We start from the raw sequence: 20,623 nt of genomic DNA, 5'->3' as shown, positions 1-20,623 counted from the left end.
CATCAGTATAGTAATGTTATATAATATTGAGAAAAATGTGTCCATGTTGACTCTTACACAATTGTCCTGTTAAAATAAATTCAAAGATGTTGGAACTATATCCCTTACAAGTCTAACGGGACAGACTTTAATAGATTGACCAGCCTTTGACTGAAAATCGGTATACTAAATTGTATTTTCATATTTACCCAGTCAGTAAATTGTACAGAGCATATCAGTATACTACATTGTGTCTTTATTTTAACCCAGTGACGTTTACAGAGCATATCAGTATACTACACTGTATCTTGATATTTACTCAGTGACTTGTACTGAAAATCGGTATACTACATTGCATAAAATTGAGAATGGAAATGGGGAATGTGTCAAAGAGACAACAACCCGACCATAGAGCAGACAACAGCCGAAGGCCACCAATGGGTCTTCAACGCAGCGAGAAACTCCCGCACCCGGAGGCGTCCTTCAGCTGGCCCCTAAACAAATATGTATACTAGTACAGTGATAATGGACGTCATACTAAACTCCAAATTATACACAAGAAACTAAAATTAAAAATGATATACAAGACTAACAAAGGCCAGAGGCTCCTGACTTGGGACAGGCGCAAAATGCGGCGGGGTTAAACATGTTTTTTGAGATCTCAACCCTCCCCCTATACCTCTAGCCAATGTAGAAAAAAACAAACGTACAACAGTACGCACAGTAAAACTCAGTTTAAGAGAAGTCCGAGTCCGATGTCAGAATAGGAAACAAAAGAAAATAAACAAAATGACTATAATACATAAATAACAACAGACTACTAGCAGTTACTGACATGCCAGCTCCAGACCTCAATTAAACTGATTGAAAGATTATGTCTTCATCATATGAATGTTTATATTTATCAATGGACTTGTATTAAACATCCGTTTACTAAATTGTATCTTAATATTTACCAATTAACATGCAGTGAACATCGGTATACTATAAAAAAAAACTTTATAAATTTCATGTGTCCGACGCACTTTTCTGGATTTACCTTCAACAGGAAGCCGAATATTTGTAAGCCAGGGATGTGTAAAAACCGAACCAGTTAAAGAGTTATATAACTAAAAAAAGGCCAAAAATAATAGCCAAATCAATCTACGGTTACCTTTGCCGGACGGAGTTGAAACCTTTGTTTCTTAATAATTTATAAACGGACAATTTAAGAAAGGTTTGTTATATTATAGCTATTGTACTCTAATATCTTTATATTTACCAAATAACTTGTCCTGAACAACGGTACACTACATTGTCTCTTTATATTTACTCAGTGAATTGTACTGAACATCGGTATACTACATTGTATCTTTATATTTACCCGGTGACTTTTACAAAACATCGGTATACTACATTGTCTCTTTATATTTACCCAGTGACGTGTACTGAACATCGGTATACTTCATTGTCTCTTTATATTTACCCAGTAACATGTACCGAACATCGGTATACTACATTGTATCTTTATATTTACCCAGTGACTTGTACTGAACATCGTATGCTACATTGTATATTTATATTTACGTATTGGTTTGTAAATAATATCGGTATACTACATTGTCTCTTTATATTTACCCAGTGACTTGAACTGAACATCAGTATACAACATTGTATCTTTATATTTACCCAGTGACGTGTACTGGACATCAGTATACTACACTGTATATTGGTATTTACCCAGTGACGTGTACTCAACATAGGTATGCTACATTGTCTCTTTATTTACCTAGAGACTTGTTTAATCAATTGTGTCCTATTCCAAATGATGACATGTTGACTTATTGTGAATTCGTATGGCGAGTGGTGCGTTCCTATTAGGAGACGCTCACCGGGTCGACGCAACGATCATACTCCTTTTGGAGTTAATGCGATTCCTCAGTTTTTGTTTGATACCTTGATGTGTCTCTTTTTAATCGATATTTTGAACAACGGTTAACTACTGTCGCTTTGATTTGTACTAAACATCAGTATACTACATTGTGTCCTTATATTTACCCAATGACGTGTACTGAACATCGGTATTCTACATTGTTTTCTTATATTTACCCAATGACGTGTACTAAACATCGGCATACTACATTGTATTCTTATATTTGCCCAATGACGTGTACTGAACATCAGTATTCTACATTCTATCCTTATATTTACCCAATGACTTGTACAGAACATCGGTATACTATATTTACCCAATGACTTGTACAGAACATCGGTATACTACATTGTATGCTTATATTTACCTATTTGATTTTTATTTGTAATCCTTATATTTCAATCTAAGCGTCGTAATTCAAAATAATTATTTTATGAAAAATTGTTACTTAAGTCCGTTAATCGTGAATTTGTCATCTAGGAGAGATGTAGGTTAAAAAAAAACCTCGCAAACATCTAAGTTGTTCAAAATTTTAAAAATCCTATCTGTTCTTATTCTGCAGTCAAATGGATACAACTACTTATTTTGCTTTTAATTTCGATCAGTAATTATATTGTCTCACAGATCACAACAATGAACCTGGAAATGATGTAGACTAAACAAAATCAACTACATTTCTTGATTTTCATGCAGTATAATTAATTTACTCTTGCTCAAAACATTCTTCTTTGAAAGTACTGAAAGGTACACACAACCTTACCTATAGTGTATTTTTAATTAACTGGTAATAGTTAAAACCGCCTCATTTTTGACTTGTTCCAGTTGCAAAAGAAAGCCCTTTATTTATTTATGGAGCATATCTGTATTTTAAGCTGAAAATAGTTTTACGTCTTTTATATACTAGTATTGTCTTTTCCAAATTCAATAATTGAAATAAAAAAATTAAGAATCTTTCTGTTGTTTGAACCTTTGTCTCAATTTTAATGATTTGCTCGTTTACAAAGTCCAAAATTGTATGTTCTATCAGACGCCTAAATGAGCTTGATTGCAGCAAAGGTTTCAATAGGGATTTTTTTCGAAACTAAATCCTGTGAACTAAAGGTTTGGAACAATATGATTTAAAACGATTTCATTCTGTCTCTTTTGTCTAACAAAGACAAGATATTAAAATGTGTATTGCTTACGACATTTATCAAAACGATAACGCGTTGAAGGTAAAACAATAAACAAAAAGTTCAAATTTAATTTATGATACATAAATGAGGAAACTCATTCCCCACTCAAATTCAACATCCCTGTAGTGTAATATAAAACACATGAAACTGATACCTTTATATCTTTAACCTTTTTGGACTGAGTAAACCAACTTTTGTATAGAGGTATCTATTGAATTACTAGTACGTCTGCTAGTCATTTTTTCATGACCTTGGCCTCATTTTCATGTTCTCGCAAATATAACAGCCAGAATCAATCAAACAATATCCGGTTTTTTTCTTGTCAGTATCGAACTACGGGCCACTGTTCTGGTTAAACACTTGGAGGCTAACAGTCCATCAGCAGAGGTATCGGCCCAGTGGTAGTAATAACATTAATAGTATCAATTTTATTGCACCAGATACGCATTTTGGCTATTTCTATTCATTGATGCTCTAAATCTTCCCGAGTCTAAAAAAAGCTGTGAATAGATTTAAAAGAAGCCATCAAATATCAGAAATTAACACCAAATTAAAAACAAAACCACAATAACACTAATATACTACAAAACTCCTCTAACGAGGATCCTGACTTGGACCAGACACATGACTATTGACCTCTTGAAACTAGGTTTCTAGCCACCATCGTCTCCCTTTTAATCTCCATTAGGGGACAAAAGGAGTATGAAAAAACATTCAGAAAACCAGAACAAGATAATCACATAATTTCTAAAATAACGGTAAAATAAATAACTTAAATACCGTCAAGCCATACAAAACTATAAAATATTTTATACCGTTTTAAAGAATGCTCGCAGTTACTGAAAGCAATCTTTAATTGCTTAAACTGCCTATATAAAATCATACCATCTTACAACTAGACTTAAGTGTACATAGAAGATTTCATACAGCATAGTCATACCTGGCAGCATTATTATGAATATGACTATAATATTTCCATAGACACACACAAAACACAGCACAGGAAACATGATCTTGTTCAATACCTAGAATAAACTACATAAAACTTCAATGCAGAAAAACAAAATAAACATTAAATCTAAATCCATAACGTATTTGGTAAGTGGTATGATGTATTCCGCAATAGACTATTAACCTCATTGTAATACTCGCAGCGACGCTGAAGTGGTCAGATTATTATGTTTTAATTATGTATGTTCTTCTTTTTGCAGCAACTATTTGTTTGTGTATTCTCTGCAAGATTTATTTGTCCTACTGTCATTTTTTGCTCTCGATTATATTCTTTTTTTCAGTGTTAGTTGAGTTTGGAATAACCTTCCCCAATCGTACGTGACTGAGTATCTATGCATCCATAAATAGCCACACTAACACTCCTTAACAATATAAAGCTTTTGTTAAGGTTCCTGTACGTTACAATTGCATGGTATACACTGTAAGGGCTTTTGTAGATCCAAGGGGAAACTTCATCTGATAGCTTTAACTATGTTCAAGGGTGCAGAATAAGTAATGGTCCTTGATTTTTCTCATCTTGCATGCAAAACTTTTGGTTGTGAAATAAACGAATGTCAACATGGTGATACACGGGAACAGTTGAATGGTGGTTTCACATACACATGCAAGGAATGATGATTAAATTACAAACCTTTCTAAAATTGTCTGTTTATAAATTTTGAAATTATAAAGAAACTAAGGTTTCAACTCCCTCAGGCAAAGTTGACCTAAGATGAATTTGGCTATCTGTTTTAGGTATTTTTGTCATATTGTTTCATGAAGGTAAATCCAGAAAAGCGCTTCGGACGCATGAAATTATTAAACGTGTTGTTTCCAATTTTTTACATCACTGGGTCGATACCTCTGCTGGTGGACTATCAGTCCCCGAGGGTATCATCAGCTCAGTAGTCAGTACTTCGGTACTGACATGATTTATAACAAACCTTTCTAAAATTGTCTGTTTATAAATTTTGAAATTATAAAGAAACTAAGGTTTCAACTCCCTCAAGCAAAGTTGACCTTAGATGAATTTGGCTATTTGTTATAGGTATTTTTGTCATATAGCTCTTCAACTGTTTCGGTACTTATACATCCCTCGGATTTCAAATGTTTGGCTTTGAGCGTTCCTGATGAAGGTAAATCCAGAAAAGCGCTTCGGACGCATGAAATTATTAAACGTGTTGTTTTCAATTTTTTTATATGCATTTCACCAAAGTGTCTGAAACAAAAAAACGAAAAAAAAATAATAACTTGACTAAAGTGAAAAAAGAAGATGGACAACAATGTATCAGCCTCAGAAGGGAAACAACTGCTGCTGATAAATTCCATTTGTCAATTATGTTTATATATGTACTATTATACCAAAACCTTTATAATAATTATGGTCGTGATTTTGGTATTTTCCAATAAAACTGAATGTTAAATGATGAACGACAAGTTCTGATGACAAAGTAAATTGATGTGATCAAGCAATTATTTCATTTTCATAAAACATTTTCTGTCCATTAATAGAAAGACATTTTGTCAATTTAAGTCGTTGTCAAGTAATCTTTGATCTGAAGCTGGTAGAAACACGAGTAACGAGTTATAGTATGATGTATGAAGCTCTTTACGTGCTTTTATTGGAATTTCCTTAAAATTATTGCAATATCATAAAAACCTTATGGAGACAACCGGAAAGTCGCTTCTTGATTTTATTACACAAAATAAAGATAATTCAACTTTTTCCAGAGATGAAGCAAATTCTTTCTTCGTTCTGCGAGTAATTTCATATTGGGCCATTTCCCGTCGAGTATAAAATGTCATTAAATATGGGGGAATAAATACCGTTTGTGATGACTTCTCTTATTCAAGAAAAAGGCATATATTGTAGTTTCAATTTTAGTTTGTCACAAACTTGTTTTAAGGTCGCATATAAAATTACTTAAACCTATCATTTTATAAAAGCATTTCTATATACAAAAGAATACAAATATATAGCACTTCAAATACATGATAATAAATTAGTACGAAAACTCTATATTATAGTTCTCATAAGAAAATAGGTGGAATTAGATATACATAAATCACAAGAAAATCCGATGATGTTACAGTCATATATAACATTAAAGAAAGAACGTTTGAAAGTTTATATTATATGAAGCTTAATGATAAATGGTTCAGGTGCATAAATATCGTTTTTATACTCAGTTTCTTATATAATTTGTACCCTCTGTTGCTGTATTCCTGTTGCGAACAGCATCTTGTGTCTATCTGCTTGAACAATATATCATTTGAAATTATGATTTGACTAAAAAGATGAAAGAGAATTTTTTTGTAAAGCACTGCAATATTTTTCTTTTTTATTGTTTAAGCTTTTCTGTAAGTATCGCTAGGCGAATCTTAGTAACAGTTCGAAATTATCATCATGTTAAAGATTTGCAATATCTGATTTATATATATATGTAAGGGTTGAGGCTTACTCCTGTAAAATCTCAGTCAGGGAAGTTACCAGTTTGAATTATATAAAATCATCAGTATTGTAAAATCTGAATCCTGAAAGGTCTTTGTATCATTTGAATTTTTCAATAAATTGATATACATGCACGCATAAATGTTCTATATATAGATGCATGTAATTTTGTTTGAAGGACGTAAGCAAACACCTTTGCATTATAAAAGGAGTATGATTGGCTTATTATTATGTCCATGAAATATACTGTGTACCTTAGCACAAGCATTATACATATGTAAAATGCGATTACTCGTCATTCCGTCCCCCACAAACAATTTCACCAACATTTGCTGAAGGAAGTGTAGTTTAGTTTTGTAGAATAATAAATACACAGTTGCGGTAAGTCTGCAGATTAATGAATTCAACATTTAGATGCATTGAAACAAATGTTATATAAAAAAGGAGGCGCCGTAAAAACTCGTTACACTCCAATACTTTTAATAAAGAGGACCTGACAGTCAATCGCCAATTGTACCCATGATAGCAACTTAGAGACTCTCCCCCCCCCCAAAAAAAAAAAATAGCCAGCAAATTTAGTATATGTGTTTGTTATTCCCTCTTCTCAGTCAGATAGGAATTATATAAATATGGTCAGTTTCCGTATGTATACCCCAAGGGCGGATCCAGGGTTCGAGGAAAGGGGGGCTTAAATATCAATAATGGTAAATACATCTCAGAGCGTAGCGAGGCTAAATATTTTTTTAAGATATATATTGCATGGATATCCAATTTTTTAGTCTCCAATGAACCTGATGAAGGCTATTTCAGAAACATTGTAATATTGTTCTTATAAAAATGGGGAGATCGCCAATGAGACAACAATACCAGAATTAAAATGAAGTGACAGTTAACAAATATAGGAAATCGTACAGCCTTCAACAATGAAAAAAAACCTCTTTTTTTAAAAGGAATCCAGGACCTCCAGATATTTAAAGGGCAACATTAAAAGATAGAAATTAAATGCAACTAGCTGCATATTTCCTAAAAATGTTATCTTCATTGAACCTCGAGGATAAAATATTTGGGGTCTAAAACCTAAAAATTACGTTGAAGACCCATTACAATAAATATCGAAGGAGGGAAAGGGTAATCAAAGGAGAAATAAAAAATGATAATCAATTGCAGCTTAGCGTGGGCACATTCGAAACTGATCAACCGTATTTTACAAACTAGAAAACTATAATAAATGATTGATTTTTATGGATTGAAAACTGAAGTTAAAGCATTATCGGTTTAAACTAATATCATTTTAGCACGAAAATGGTAACTAGTCGAGTGGTATTACTTCAAAGCACTTAGCTTACTAAGGCAGAGCCAGTAAGAAAAGGCAAAAGGAGGTTGAAACATTCCATTTTTAATATAAAAAGAACAGACAGATGCAGCTAAATTCACGCTTTTAAGAAGGTTCGGTCGTTCGTTGGTTTAGCTCCACATTTGACTACTATTGTTGCCTCAGTGGGATTTGAACTCAAGGTGTTGAGACATAAACTGCAGTGTCGCCTTGAAGCCCTGGAATATTTTCAGCGCTCTACATCACTTGGCCAAAGATAGGCTATGAAAATACAGCTCTCGCGATGCCTTTCCTCGACGGCTGAATACAGGATTGTTACCACAATACATGGTTTATAGTGGCTTTGAGATGGTATATCAGTGTAGTTCATCTTTTTCAGTCTATCTTTTTACGATACCAGTCTTCGATTTATTCGCAGCTGTATATAAACTTGCGCTGATGCGGCGTAAAGCATACAACAATCGATCAATAAATATGCAAAATATATTCTACGCCGGAAAGATTTTAATTAGATAATATAACTCTTTGTACTGTCTTTGCGTTGGTGTCTCATAAATTTAACTTCGAATCCCGCTGAGGGGACGCTATAAAAATGCAGCTCTATCATTGAGTGCCGGAATTCAATATACACAGTATATAAACGTTGAACGACCATGTATATTTTGACTCGCCTATCCAATTGCGAAAATAATGTGCAGAGTTGTCGCGAGTAAAATATATATACATAACAACAACAAAAAAGTTAACAGAACATTATCAAGTAATAAAGTGAAATAACAATGTCAAATTTTGTCAAATTTTGGACTGAAAACTGTACTATCGAGACTGCATCACATCTCTGTCTCAGTCAGAAAATAATCAATAGTATCCCTATGATGGTCGATTGATTAGCAATCGTTTAGTTTAATTAAAAAAATAAATACAGAAGTCATCCTTTTGACTCGAGCAATATCATTTTTAATCGTGCTCTTTTAAACGTCAGCATGGCACTGTCAATTACAACGATAAGCAAAAGCATGCATCACAAGGTCATTTTTTCTCTGACGACGTCTTTACACTAAATCCATTGCATGTGGGATGTGTACTGATTGATATTTTAGTCTTAGATACATGATTTTTTTATTAGTTGTTATTGGCTTTGAACTAGCTGTCAGTAACTGCGAGTACTCTCAGATCTGTACTTTAGGTTTTTTTGTTGTTGTTAGGGATGTATAAATACCCTGCCACGTCCGGTCTGTGCTTTTGTTTAGATGTTTTTCTGTTTGTATCGATCTAATGAGTTAAGCCATCTTCAACTGATTTTTATAGTTTGTTCTTATGTTGTGCTGTTACACAACTGTCCCAGGTTAGGGGAGGGTTGAGCGCTCACAAACATGCTTAACCCCGCCACATTCTTTATGTGCCTGTCCCAAGTCAGGAGCCTGTAGTTCAGTGGTTGTCGTTGGTTCATGTCAGTCATATTTGTTTTTCGTAAATTGTTTTGTTATATAGATTTGGCCATTAGCTTTCTCAATTGAATTGTTTTCATATTTTCTCATGTCGGGGCCTTTTATAGCCGACTATACGGTATGGGGTTTTCTCATTGTTGAGGGCCGTACGGTTGCCTATAATTGCTTATACATCTACTTCATTTTAACATTGGTGGATAGTTGTCTCATTGGCAATCATACCACATCTCCATATTTTTGTATTAAAACGGATATAGTATGAACCGTAACTAGTATGTTCTGTTCACGAGAACTTGGCTGGTTCTTCTGCATTAGGGAACGACCATTTGATTTTCGGGGGTGGGGGGTTGGGGTAGGAGGATTTTGAAAATTAATATCCTGACTTGGTAAGAGCTGATAGCAAATATGCATACGTAGCAACAGATGAAACTGATTAGTAAAATCCCCCCCCCTCCCCCAACCCCACCCCGGATATCAAATGGTCGTCACCTTACGTTTTTTTTCCTTTATTTATCCTGTTGTTTCATGTAAAGGTACACCACAAAGACTTGTGGCGTATCAAAAAGATAACAGAAAGAATATCAAACTGAAGTGATAACTAAACTTTATGGAAAAAAAACACAGAAGATGGAAAATGGAATTCCATGCCATAAAGGCCATAAAGGCCCGTGTTTTGTGTAGAGATTATTTTGTTTTGCTGGTCAGGCTGTTTGATTACATGCAGTCAATATTGATTGCTGTTTTGCTTATAAAATATGGATATTCATTGTTATTAAGTCTTTATTCCTGAATATTGCATGAATTTACTGTATTCGGTGTTTTTATTTAAACATCAAAACAATTAAATTCGAGTTGTCGAGTTCTTCTTCTCTTCTTTAGGTAAGGAAAACCATCAACATTTTGAACTGTACATTTTGAGGGTTACCTTCCGGCGCATGCCTGTGTGAGGTTGCTTTAAGTTGTCAGATATACAAAAATAACTGAACACGTGAAAATCAGTTTTTCCGAATCTTCATGCTTATCTTTTATAAACATTTTTTTTTCTATTTCTCTTTTGTATGAAAATAAGTTGGAAGGATTAATTTAAAGCTTATAGAGCATGTGGGTCCAATAAAGAAAATTACTGTTAAGAAACAGAGAGACTCAAAATTATACATATAAGTGAATATTCAATTTCATTAATTTGATTAATTACCATCATCAAATTTATGACATGAAATGTTTGCTCTGCAGTCATGTCACAACGGCTGGTCCTTTAAAACAAATGTTTTTAGATTTTGGCGTGGGTGGTTGTTAACATGTATTTTATGAAGAAATTAATGAATTTAGATTGCATGAATCTGCATCAAACGATATAATAATAATAAATTTTGTGTGAATCATATATTTTGTTATATATCCTTCTAGCAGGGGCGAAAATGTTTTATATTCATTAATAATTTCTTTGCTTAGTTAAATATTATAAGAAAAAAAATAATAATCTTTATCATTGTTGTTTATGACTTGAAATGTTGTCATGAATAAAAAACTAGTTTAGTAAATTTATTTTTTGACCTAATGTTATCACAAGCGCTGAGTAATTCTTGCGAGTTGACAATCGTTGCTTGAATTGGATTATCCGGAAAACAAACAGCTTTTTAGATTAGCACGTTTGAGTTAATGTCATCTAAGTTTGTAATCAAATAAGAAAGGTTCTTTCACAAAACTCAATTGTTTGACATTCTTCAGAAATAATAACTAATAATTATGTCACATCCGACAATTAAAAAACATATAAACCCTGAGGATATTTTCACACTAGAATATCATTTATCTAAAAATCAATAATTGTTCATTAAATAATCATTTGTAGTCTTAAAGTCTTGGAAATGTAATTAAGGCGCATCTTTGTCGGTAAAAAGAGCTCTGCCGTTCTTTAATCTAATTATAAATAAAGTTTTAAAGATAGGCCGTTATTTTAGCACTTGCTGACAAAACATTCATATTCCACATAGCAAAGGGTAATTTCAGTAAGTTAAAATTCATTTCAATTAATTAGGAAAACCATCTGAGACCAAATTTTAAAAGCAAGGTGTGTTTAATGGGTAACTATGGATGAGGAAGAAAGTCCCTTTAAAAGAACAGAAATCTTATATGTAAGGCATTAGATTAAACATGCAATATGAAAATTAATATCATAACTAATATTAACATTAACTTGACATGCGATCCCCTGCACTTGCAAATAATGTAATAACTATTTCTTCGTTTAAAACTCCAGGATAAATTGAGACTAAAACGACCAAACAAACATACCATTATTTATGCCTTGGTAAAAAGTTTTAATTAAAAAAAATGAAATTACATAATTCAAACCATTTAGTAAGAATAATATTTATATATAAATATCATTTATTTTGTAACGACAATTCCGCTAATATATTTGTCGCTATGAAAATGCCTAAAGGTTTTAATTATACAAATTTATCATACTATCGCATGTAATTTCTTTTGTTTGTTTACTTACTTAAAAATATTTAAATTATTATATAATTGTAGATTTTAAATAATGTCCAATATACCATTTGTTTATTTAAACAATCATCAGATGTTATAACGAAGAACCTGCGCATTGAAAGTCACTCAGCTATTACATTTTACAGATTTACTCATCTCATGTTCCCGAATCTCTTTATTTCAAAACCAATCAAAAACGTTGTTTCTATTTTATTATCATAATCTTCAATGTATCGATAATCATATTTTCTGACATGCGCAAATGAGATGCAGTAATCAGAAAAATAACTAGAGAAACTTTGTCATTTGTTTCTTACTTTTCTTAAAGAATGTCACGGCGTAAACAGACAAAGCCGAGACATATCGAAACGGAATCTGAAATTGCCTCCTTAATCCAGAATGGTAAGTTCATTGATAAAAAGGGAATACACACGAGAAAAGACGGAATACACAACTTGTTTCAAATGACAGGTGATCGGAGTGATTACATTTCATCCAGATTCCTTAGGGAGGTTTAAATTCAACTTGGGTCAATAATTTAATTTCATTTGGAAGCAAGCAAGCGAACGGTAATGTATTACATTTAGTTTTCTTTATTTACAAATAATCCTTTATTGCGGCTTGTTTACCTATTTTAAAAAGTCCGCGAAATTTACACCCGACTTGGTCTTAGCACGTGGGGATTAGCAGACTACATTCATCGAGAGCTCAGCGAACGGTAAAGTAGTATTTTGTTATTTCTTAATTATAGGTGATAAGCTTAATTAATTGTGGTTAATAATTATCAGTATTATTACAATAATTATTTTAACAGGACTGTATATATGGTTTTATGTTTAAGTTATATTAGACAAGTTCGGAAGAAAAAAAAAAAAACGGAGATTTTAGTTTTTTTTAAAAACTCTTTGAAACTTTAAGATGACGGGACAATGTTTATTTAATATTTGATTGAAATATATTTAGTACTTTCACTTAATATTTACTATTGACTAGGCATGCTTAGGTAACTGTCTTACATGGGAATGCATTAATCTCTTTATAGAATTATACAAATTTATAAAGCAATTGTTGATAAAAGGAATATTAATATTTATTGATACAGTGTCTCGTTTAATGTAGCATATACAAACATTTGATATTAGGTACAAATATTAAGATTTTCTTTTCATTTGATAAGAAATTAAGCAAATCATGCACAATTTTGCTTTTCATCTGTATTTTATATGAACGGTAGTATTTATAATTACTTGAAAACTAGACATAAAAAAGGAGTAAGTTTGCTAGTATTGAACCTGTATGAAAAAGTTACAATATTGATTTAGCTTAATACAGAACACCTGAAATATTAAAAACCTTTTGTATAAGATTGCAAGATTTATGAAATAATAAAAAGATCGTCCCAGTGCTTAAATAAAATTTTGAGTCCTCTTTTCGTGGACTTAAGGATGAAGAAATCATGTTGAATTCAGGGTGAGAAGTATTAAAAATTTAAACAAATGGGTCCTTCAGATTATTATAAATCATAAACTAATTCATATCAATATCCGCTAGGTATGTAATATTTCTAAAGAAAACTAAGAAAATTTGATAACTTTGTATTGAAAGGGAAAATTGATAAGACCATTTAATGCCTCTTCTTAAGAAATTGTGGAGTTTTTCTCAGTGACGACACACTCAGGTTGCTACCTGGATCAAGGAAATTGCTATTTATTTCATTTAGTTATATATTTCATGTAGTAATTGACAATTTTTAGATAAGGGTGTAATTTACCCAAAGGGAAGCATGTCAAACAAGCAAATCCAACAAATTCTTTTTGATTATTTCTGTATCTACAGTTCTGAAAGGGGGATAAAAAATGTGAGAAAAGGCCCCAAGGATCATGTTATCTATACAATATAATTAGATATAATTATCATCTAGATGTTATTTACTTTGTAATTGATCTTATACTTGTGAAATGTACAATGTACATAATCTTAAGACATTGTCATTTTCATGAAATAAAATGAAATTGACAAATATATTCTTTTTTATTGTGATTTTTAACATATTTGCATTGAGCAGTGTTACATTGTTGCCAATTTTAATACAAAAATAACAATGTCATACATTTGTGTACACAATTATTCTAAAACATGAACATTGTCATTATTATTTACAATGTGAGCAAGAAAATTTAAGTGATTGGTTCTGAAATATTTTTTTGGGTAATTGGTAAATTTAGACTTGGAATCAATTGTTATTTTATACTTTTGATAATGGAAGTTGGATATTAACAAGTTTTCAAACCAATTTTGTTAGAAATAGATGACAAGCTAAGATAGATATTGAGATGGGCAGTCAGATATGAAATGATAGATATGCGAAATTGACATTTTAGACAGAAAGAAACTATACAAACAGCTGTTTAGCTGATGATTTTCAGAAAAATTTTGACAGACTATTTAGCAACATTTGCTAAATTGGCAGTTCTGAGTTTGTTAAGAAAATCATAACAAAAATGTTGGCATCATGACTCAAACAAATAGATATTTTTTTGTATGCTGATATTATCTGCGTTCTTAAAATAAAAATATTTGTTATTTCAAATCAGCTGTTATGGTTCAAAATAATAAATGTACAAATTGTAAAGATATCTTATGAAGATAGTATGAAAATTTATTGAAATGATAAATGTCAATTTGACTTTCTTTGTTTTTTTAATCACATATTTGTTTAAAAGAAATGGGAAGAATGAAATTCAAAACATGCTGGGAAAAAAAGAATAAATACTTATGTCACAAATAATGATGCAATTATCATTTTTCATATCATCCCAGTGTAAATAAATAATTTTTCAAAAGTCAGATTCACCTGTCTTTGTTTCTTCAATGGATTTGCAATGTCTGGAAATCCAGTTAGATTTTAATTCCAATTAGGTTTTGTTCAATTTAAAATTGAAGTCTAATTTATTTAAGATCTTAAAGTGCAGAATCATTGCCAAATGAATCAGGGGCTACACAGACAAGTCATGATTTCATTTCTGTTGCATTTTGCAAACAAAGCCACCAGCAACAAAAGGAGTTAAAACATAGTGGGATTTAGAAAACATGAGATCATTTACCTATTTCTTTGACCACATGTATATGACTTGAGGTAGTCAAATTGTAGTTGCTATATATTGAAATTCATCCTATAAAATCTTGGAATGGTGTTTGATTTTTTTGAAGATGATACCAAGAAGTATAGACTTCATCCCATTAAATAAATATTTGTAGTTATATATGTGTTTGAAGGGAAAGAATTAAAGGAGGACATTGTATAAAAGTTTACAAAGGAAGTGTTGTAATCTAAGATTAAAAGCATTACAAGGTTGATATCAAAACTTTAATGGAAAATTGCAATATCACATTTTTGACAAATTGAAACAAACTCCAATTAACAGCTCATGGAGCAAAAATTTTGGGCAAGGCATCCGTTTATGAAAATTTATGTAAACAAATCTTAAGATCACTAGGAACAAGCTGATGAAGAAGTCGACATTAATGTACATAATTTTATCTGCCAAAATATTTTGTCTTATGACATTCTGTATATGTTTATAAGTATCGGGACAACTAGTGATAAAAGTAGAAAGTTATCCAAGCAAGTACTGTTGGTATTACCTATATCGTAATGGATACAAATTAGACAATTTGTATGTAGTTTGTAATACTATGATGTTTAAAAGAGTTTTTGATAGGGTTAATTTGTAAGTAAATAGAGAGTGTTTTCTTACTAAGTTTGCATGTATCACAGCTTAGGTAGACACTTTAATAGAAAAATATAACTATTGAAGTTATATCTAAACCCTGTTTTAAGTATGAAAATAGAATAATGGAGATATAGCAATACCATCAGAGTATTGATTGATTTCAACTTTGAGTAGCTTTTTTGTTCTACATGTTTCTTTTAGTATACATTTGTAGTTGCCATATTTATTACACCATTTCTTTATCACAATTTTTTTCTTTGTTTTTTCTTTTTTTTGGGGGGAAAATCCTGAAGTTGAGAAATTGTTTGAATGGCACTCAATTGAAACTGTCAAGTTTTGCATGGTGTTTCCAATCATTTTTGTCAGTAATTACTCAAATCTGAGATAAAAAGTACTTGATAATCTTAATTTGACAATTTATAAGTAAATTTTATAGGACTAAAGTGTGCTTTATAGTCTGAGAAAAATATTTTTGACAGGATATAAAACTGGAAATGTCAATGATTTTGATTCTTAATGACATATGGGTGCATGTTGATTCCTCTTGTTTTTCTAACCTTTTTTTTGAAGTTATGATACCAGTTCGTATTTTATACAATAAATAAAATACAATAACAAAAATACAATTAAGTCCATATTAGCAAGTATAACTAATTCCCCTTTGAAATCATTTACTTTGAAGCAGCTGGAGCCATTTCCAGACAGAAATTAATAATTTGCTACTTTTTCATTGACAGGCCATGGAAAAGGCATAAACTTTTGCAGGTATCCTTGTGTCTAGAAACAGACTGATGGTCGCTGGGTAACTTATGTTTTTATAAGTTTTGATTTATGCTGACAATATTGATATTTACCAAAATAAAATAACTTTTGCATTTGGGTTAACATTTTAACTTTTGTTTGCTCATGAGTTATGTCTGAGCGATAAGATATGATGTTAAGTACATTTTCAATAGCATGGATTGAAAAAATTAATCAACTGAATTTGTCTGCATATATTCATTTAAATGATTGATAGAGAAATTTTAAAACTTTGAAATTAACACTTTAATGGTTTGCTTGTTATTGGATTTCGTTGGTTTTAACTTTTTTCACCACTTTTAATTTATTGCTATTTGATAATTGTTTAAAATTTTGTTCGTTTGTTTAATATCTTCATTTGTATCAATGATATATCAATGAACTAGATGTTAATGGATAGACTATGAGTTTATGTAGATTTTAATTAATTAAATAATACGTATATAGTATAATATAACCATATAAAAAGATACATGTACACATCTCAGATTACGGGTTTTTTATGTGGAAATGGTTATTAATAACTCTTTTTTTTTTTCATTCAACTTTTTAGATGTATTCATTCATTCTTTGTATAGCTCTTTTAATACTCTTAACAATCTTTCTGAGCTTGATATATATCTGCTTTAGTTGCCAGTGATAATAACCTGAACAGTCTGTCCTCAAATGAGAAAACTTTTGCCCTGAATCTCTTTATTAAGCAGACTACGGTAACAAGTGATGGCAACTGGACCTGAAATAGCAATGTCACATTTATAGTGACCAATATTTCATAATTTAAACATTAGATTAAAAACATGACTTTATAACTTTTACTTTTTGTTGAAGCAACAATTTTCTGTACAAACTTTTATGGAAGGGGATTTTTCTGTTTACAAACATTTCATATAAAGTAAAATAATTCAAATATTTTCAATTATGGAGGTTATGAACTCCATAACTAAGACTGGATCTTGCTTGGAAACTAAAGTGTTCTTCTGGAAATATATTTTGGGTGGTTTTTGAAGGCATTTTGGAATTTTATAGTTTGTCAAAAATTCACATCAAAATTCTGGTATAAAAGGCCAGACTCATTTGTTTCCTTATGTATTACATTGTCACAGTCTCTCACCCAAATTTTTTCATAGTTGCTTGATTCCAATATTTTATTGGAAAATATTTGGTAGTGTCCTTTCCATGCTTAATACTGTATTACCCATGAATGAAAAATTCTGTTTTTATTTATTTTATGTAAAGCAAGAAATAAATGGGAAGTGCTGACCTTTTCCTGCTCAATTATGTTTCATGATTCACTGTATGAAAGAAAACCATTCCCAAAAATCTGTTTTAAATGACATTGAGCATGTTTAAAATCATCTGTGTGGCCACATTGACACACCTTCATGACAGACCACAGTGACCTATGTCCACCCTGGGTAAAATAATTAATGTCTCTTTAAAATATCATTTAAAATGATTCATATTTCTAGTTTTATGCCTTCACAGACAATAAATGACCACTTAACATGGTTAAAATGTAGGTGTTATTTAAAAATTGGATATGTAAAATGACCATGATTCATCAGTTTCAATAGAAAAGGATGGCCAAAAAATAATAAGGTTCAACAATTTCAATTTTGACATCTATTATCAATTTTTAAAGTCCAAATAATTGGGGGTTCAGCAAGGAGCCATGCTTCAACATTATCTTTTTTTGCATACATCAGTGATTAAGATGTACATCCTCTCATGAAGTAGTTTAAAATATTGAATGAAAGCTGTTAATTTGTTAGCAAAGTAAATTTTCAAGAATAAGATTATAATCTTTAAATTCCTTCCATGAAGAAGTTTCAATTGGTTGTACACTACAAAGACAAAAGTATCCTAAAATCCCCTTATCCAAAATCAGAATTTACTGGATTTTAATTTTTCTTGAATAATAAAAGTGGTAATCTAAATTCCTTTGAAATGCCAAATATTTATGTAAAACAAATTAAATGAGATATAAAAATTTTAATGTTTACCTTAGTTTAGGCCCCAGGGATAAAAAGAATTATTACAACAGCATATAGGTGGTCATGTATAGAAATTGCCTGGACACAATGGTTTATGGTGGAATTAGCACACATCTATGACATCTTAAATTATTTCTCTGTAGGGATTCTGGCCATATTGCTTTTATATAAAAATGGTCATTAAAATGGACATGAGATATTTTGAATATAATAGCCAAAAACATCACCTTTGTCAAATTAGAGAATGGAAGACTTCCTGCCTAATTGTAAGAAACTTAATTTATGCTCTGTACTGACATTGTGAAAAAAATTGCATAATATTCTACACAATAAATTGAAAAGAAGAGAAATTATTGTGGGAGAAAATAACTGGGATTATAAATTAATGTTGGCATTGAAATCTGGACATTAAAAACTTGTCACAGTGGACAATGGTCAAATGTGTCATTTAAATAAATTAAAATTCCATTACAATGTTATCATACCCATCAAAACATAATTGCATCAAAGTTTGCTTTTATTACAGGGATAATTTCTCAAATCAATTTATTTTTAAGATTTTCATGATATCTCTCTGTCTCAACCTCACAAGACGATGTAATGGGTAACATATCTGCAGGTGCTGTGCCCCTTCAAATGCATCCTAAGTCAGTGATATAGGATCTTGTTCATTGGTTAGTTTGAATTTATCTAAAACTTTGTATTCAAATGATAATCCTTGATACATCCCATTTATAGTGCATTTGCTTTAGATAAGGGGAATTAACTCTTTAAATTGTTTTTGCTTTTTTTAAATATCTTTCAAAAATACTTTTAAAATTTGTCACATAGGATTAATTTAAGACGCATATTTTTGTATCTATGAAAACTTCAAGTACATTTTAGATATATTTTTGTAAAAGTTCAAACATTTCTGAAAGCTTGACATTTCAACAAAGACTATAATAATTTATATGGCAAGCGATTAAGTGGTGCACCTAGATGAAGGAGACAAATACCCACACCAGGAACCCTTTGTGGCCAACAATAGTGAGATTAATTTTGCAAAGCTTGAGATATGTATTATAGAAACATGAATGATATATATTGGTATATTTTAAGTATTGGCAATTTATTAGGAAAATGTAACTAGGAACGAAAGGGACGACCAGGTGAAAATATTGAATAGGTTTATCACAAATCGTCATAAATAAGTCAAGCAGAAGGATCGATGGCATTTTGAATATTTCTCCCTAAATGCTTTTGTCAACAGTTTCAATTAAATTATATATGTATGATATTGATGCAAGTTTATGAGTGGAAATATGCATGAACATGTTTCTTTCACCTCATATTTTAATGTCGTGAAGGAATAATGTGGTATATCAAACTGAAGGCAGTTAAATTGCTAATCGTTTCTTCAGTGCATGTTCATATATTATTCAACAGATTGAATTAAATATCACACGATTTAAACTTTAATATTCTAAATTACATAATGCAACAAAATTTAATCAAAATTTTATTAAACTTTGCAAATTGATGCATGCAACAAATATCATAGAGGGATTAAAGATATTAGATATTTTCCATATACTATTAGATTCAAATTTAATATGAGTTATGAATTATTGAATCAGAAAGTAATTAAAAACAGTAACATGAAACTCAAATTTTATGGGAAACTTGTGAAATGACATGTAGTTTACCAAGAAATTCTTTTCTATATTAAAACAAACATTAAAATGTTTGTAATTACGTTTTATTGATGTTTCTATATAACATTCAAAAATAAAGGTATGTCCTATGGGTATAAGCTTTGTCAAGTAATTGCCAAAAGTTTACATTTCTTATTAATCATGATGTAACACACCAATTTTTATTTCAAATTATGTAAGCAGAAAGCTTTATTCTTGAATATCAGACCAGAAAAAAATTATTATTGGAAGATTATCTGGACTTTTTGTTTACCCAAGATATCTGATAATGACAAAAATGTTTCAATTGTCAGAAATTACTTGATCAGTGACAAGGTGACAATTTCATTCAGAAATAGGAGAAAAAAGAACACAGGAATTTTGTCAATTTTTTGCCAGGTAAATTAATTCAGGTGTTTATTTGACAGGTAATTTATGTGTTTTTTGACAGGTAACATTTATTCTATACATTTTACAAAATTCTGTGACTTTTATTTGAAGGGGAGATAACTCTGGAAACTAATTGAAAAGTAATCAATTAGAAAGATGGGATTTCTACACGTTCACTTAGTTAAAAAGAAAGGATTTCTTATACTGTTTGAATTTGCTTTTTTGATTTCAAGTTGTTATACT

General features: G+C 30.8%; 2 protein-coding genes across 3 annotated transcripts in view; both read left to right on the top strand.

Moving 5' to 3' along the window:
• The window catches only part of LOC127701296 (beta-catenin-like protein 1), a 370,618-nt gene that overhangs the window by 217,257 nt on the left and 132,738 nt on the right, over positions 1-20,623 (top strand). The window lies entirely within an intron of this gene.
• LOC127701265 (sal-like protein 1) overlaps positions 12,054-20,623 on the top strand; it is a 40,182-nt gene continuing 31,612 nt past the window's right edge. For both annotated transcript variants that reach the window (XM_052205096.1, XM_052205095.1), the window contains exon 1: positions 12,054-12,187. In XM_052205096.1, coding sequence (XP_052061056.1) covers positions 12,115-12,187 — 73 coding nt within the window. In that variant the 5' untranslated portion in view covers positions 12,054-12,114. The remainder of the gene's footprint in view (positions 12,188-20,623) is intronic.

This window comes from Mytilus californianus, unplaced genomic scaffold (assembly GCF_021869535.1).
Source record: "Mytilus californianus isolate M0D057914Y unplaced genomic scaffold, xbMytCali1.0.p SCAF_5, whole genome shotgun sequence".
NCBI classification, from domain to species: domain Eukaryota; kingdom Metazoa; phylum Mollusca; class Bivalvia; order Mytilida; family Mytilidae; genus Mytilus; species Mytilus californianus.
The sequence above is the reverse complement of the archived record's forward strand: the minus strand, read 5'-3'. Positions and strand labels throughout refer to the sequence as shown.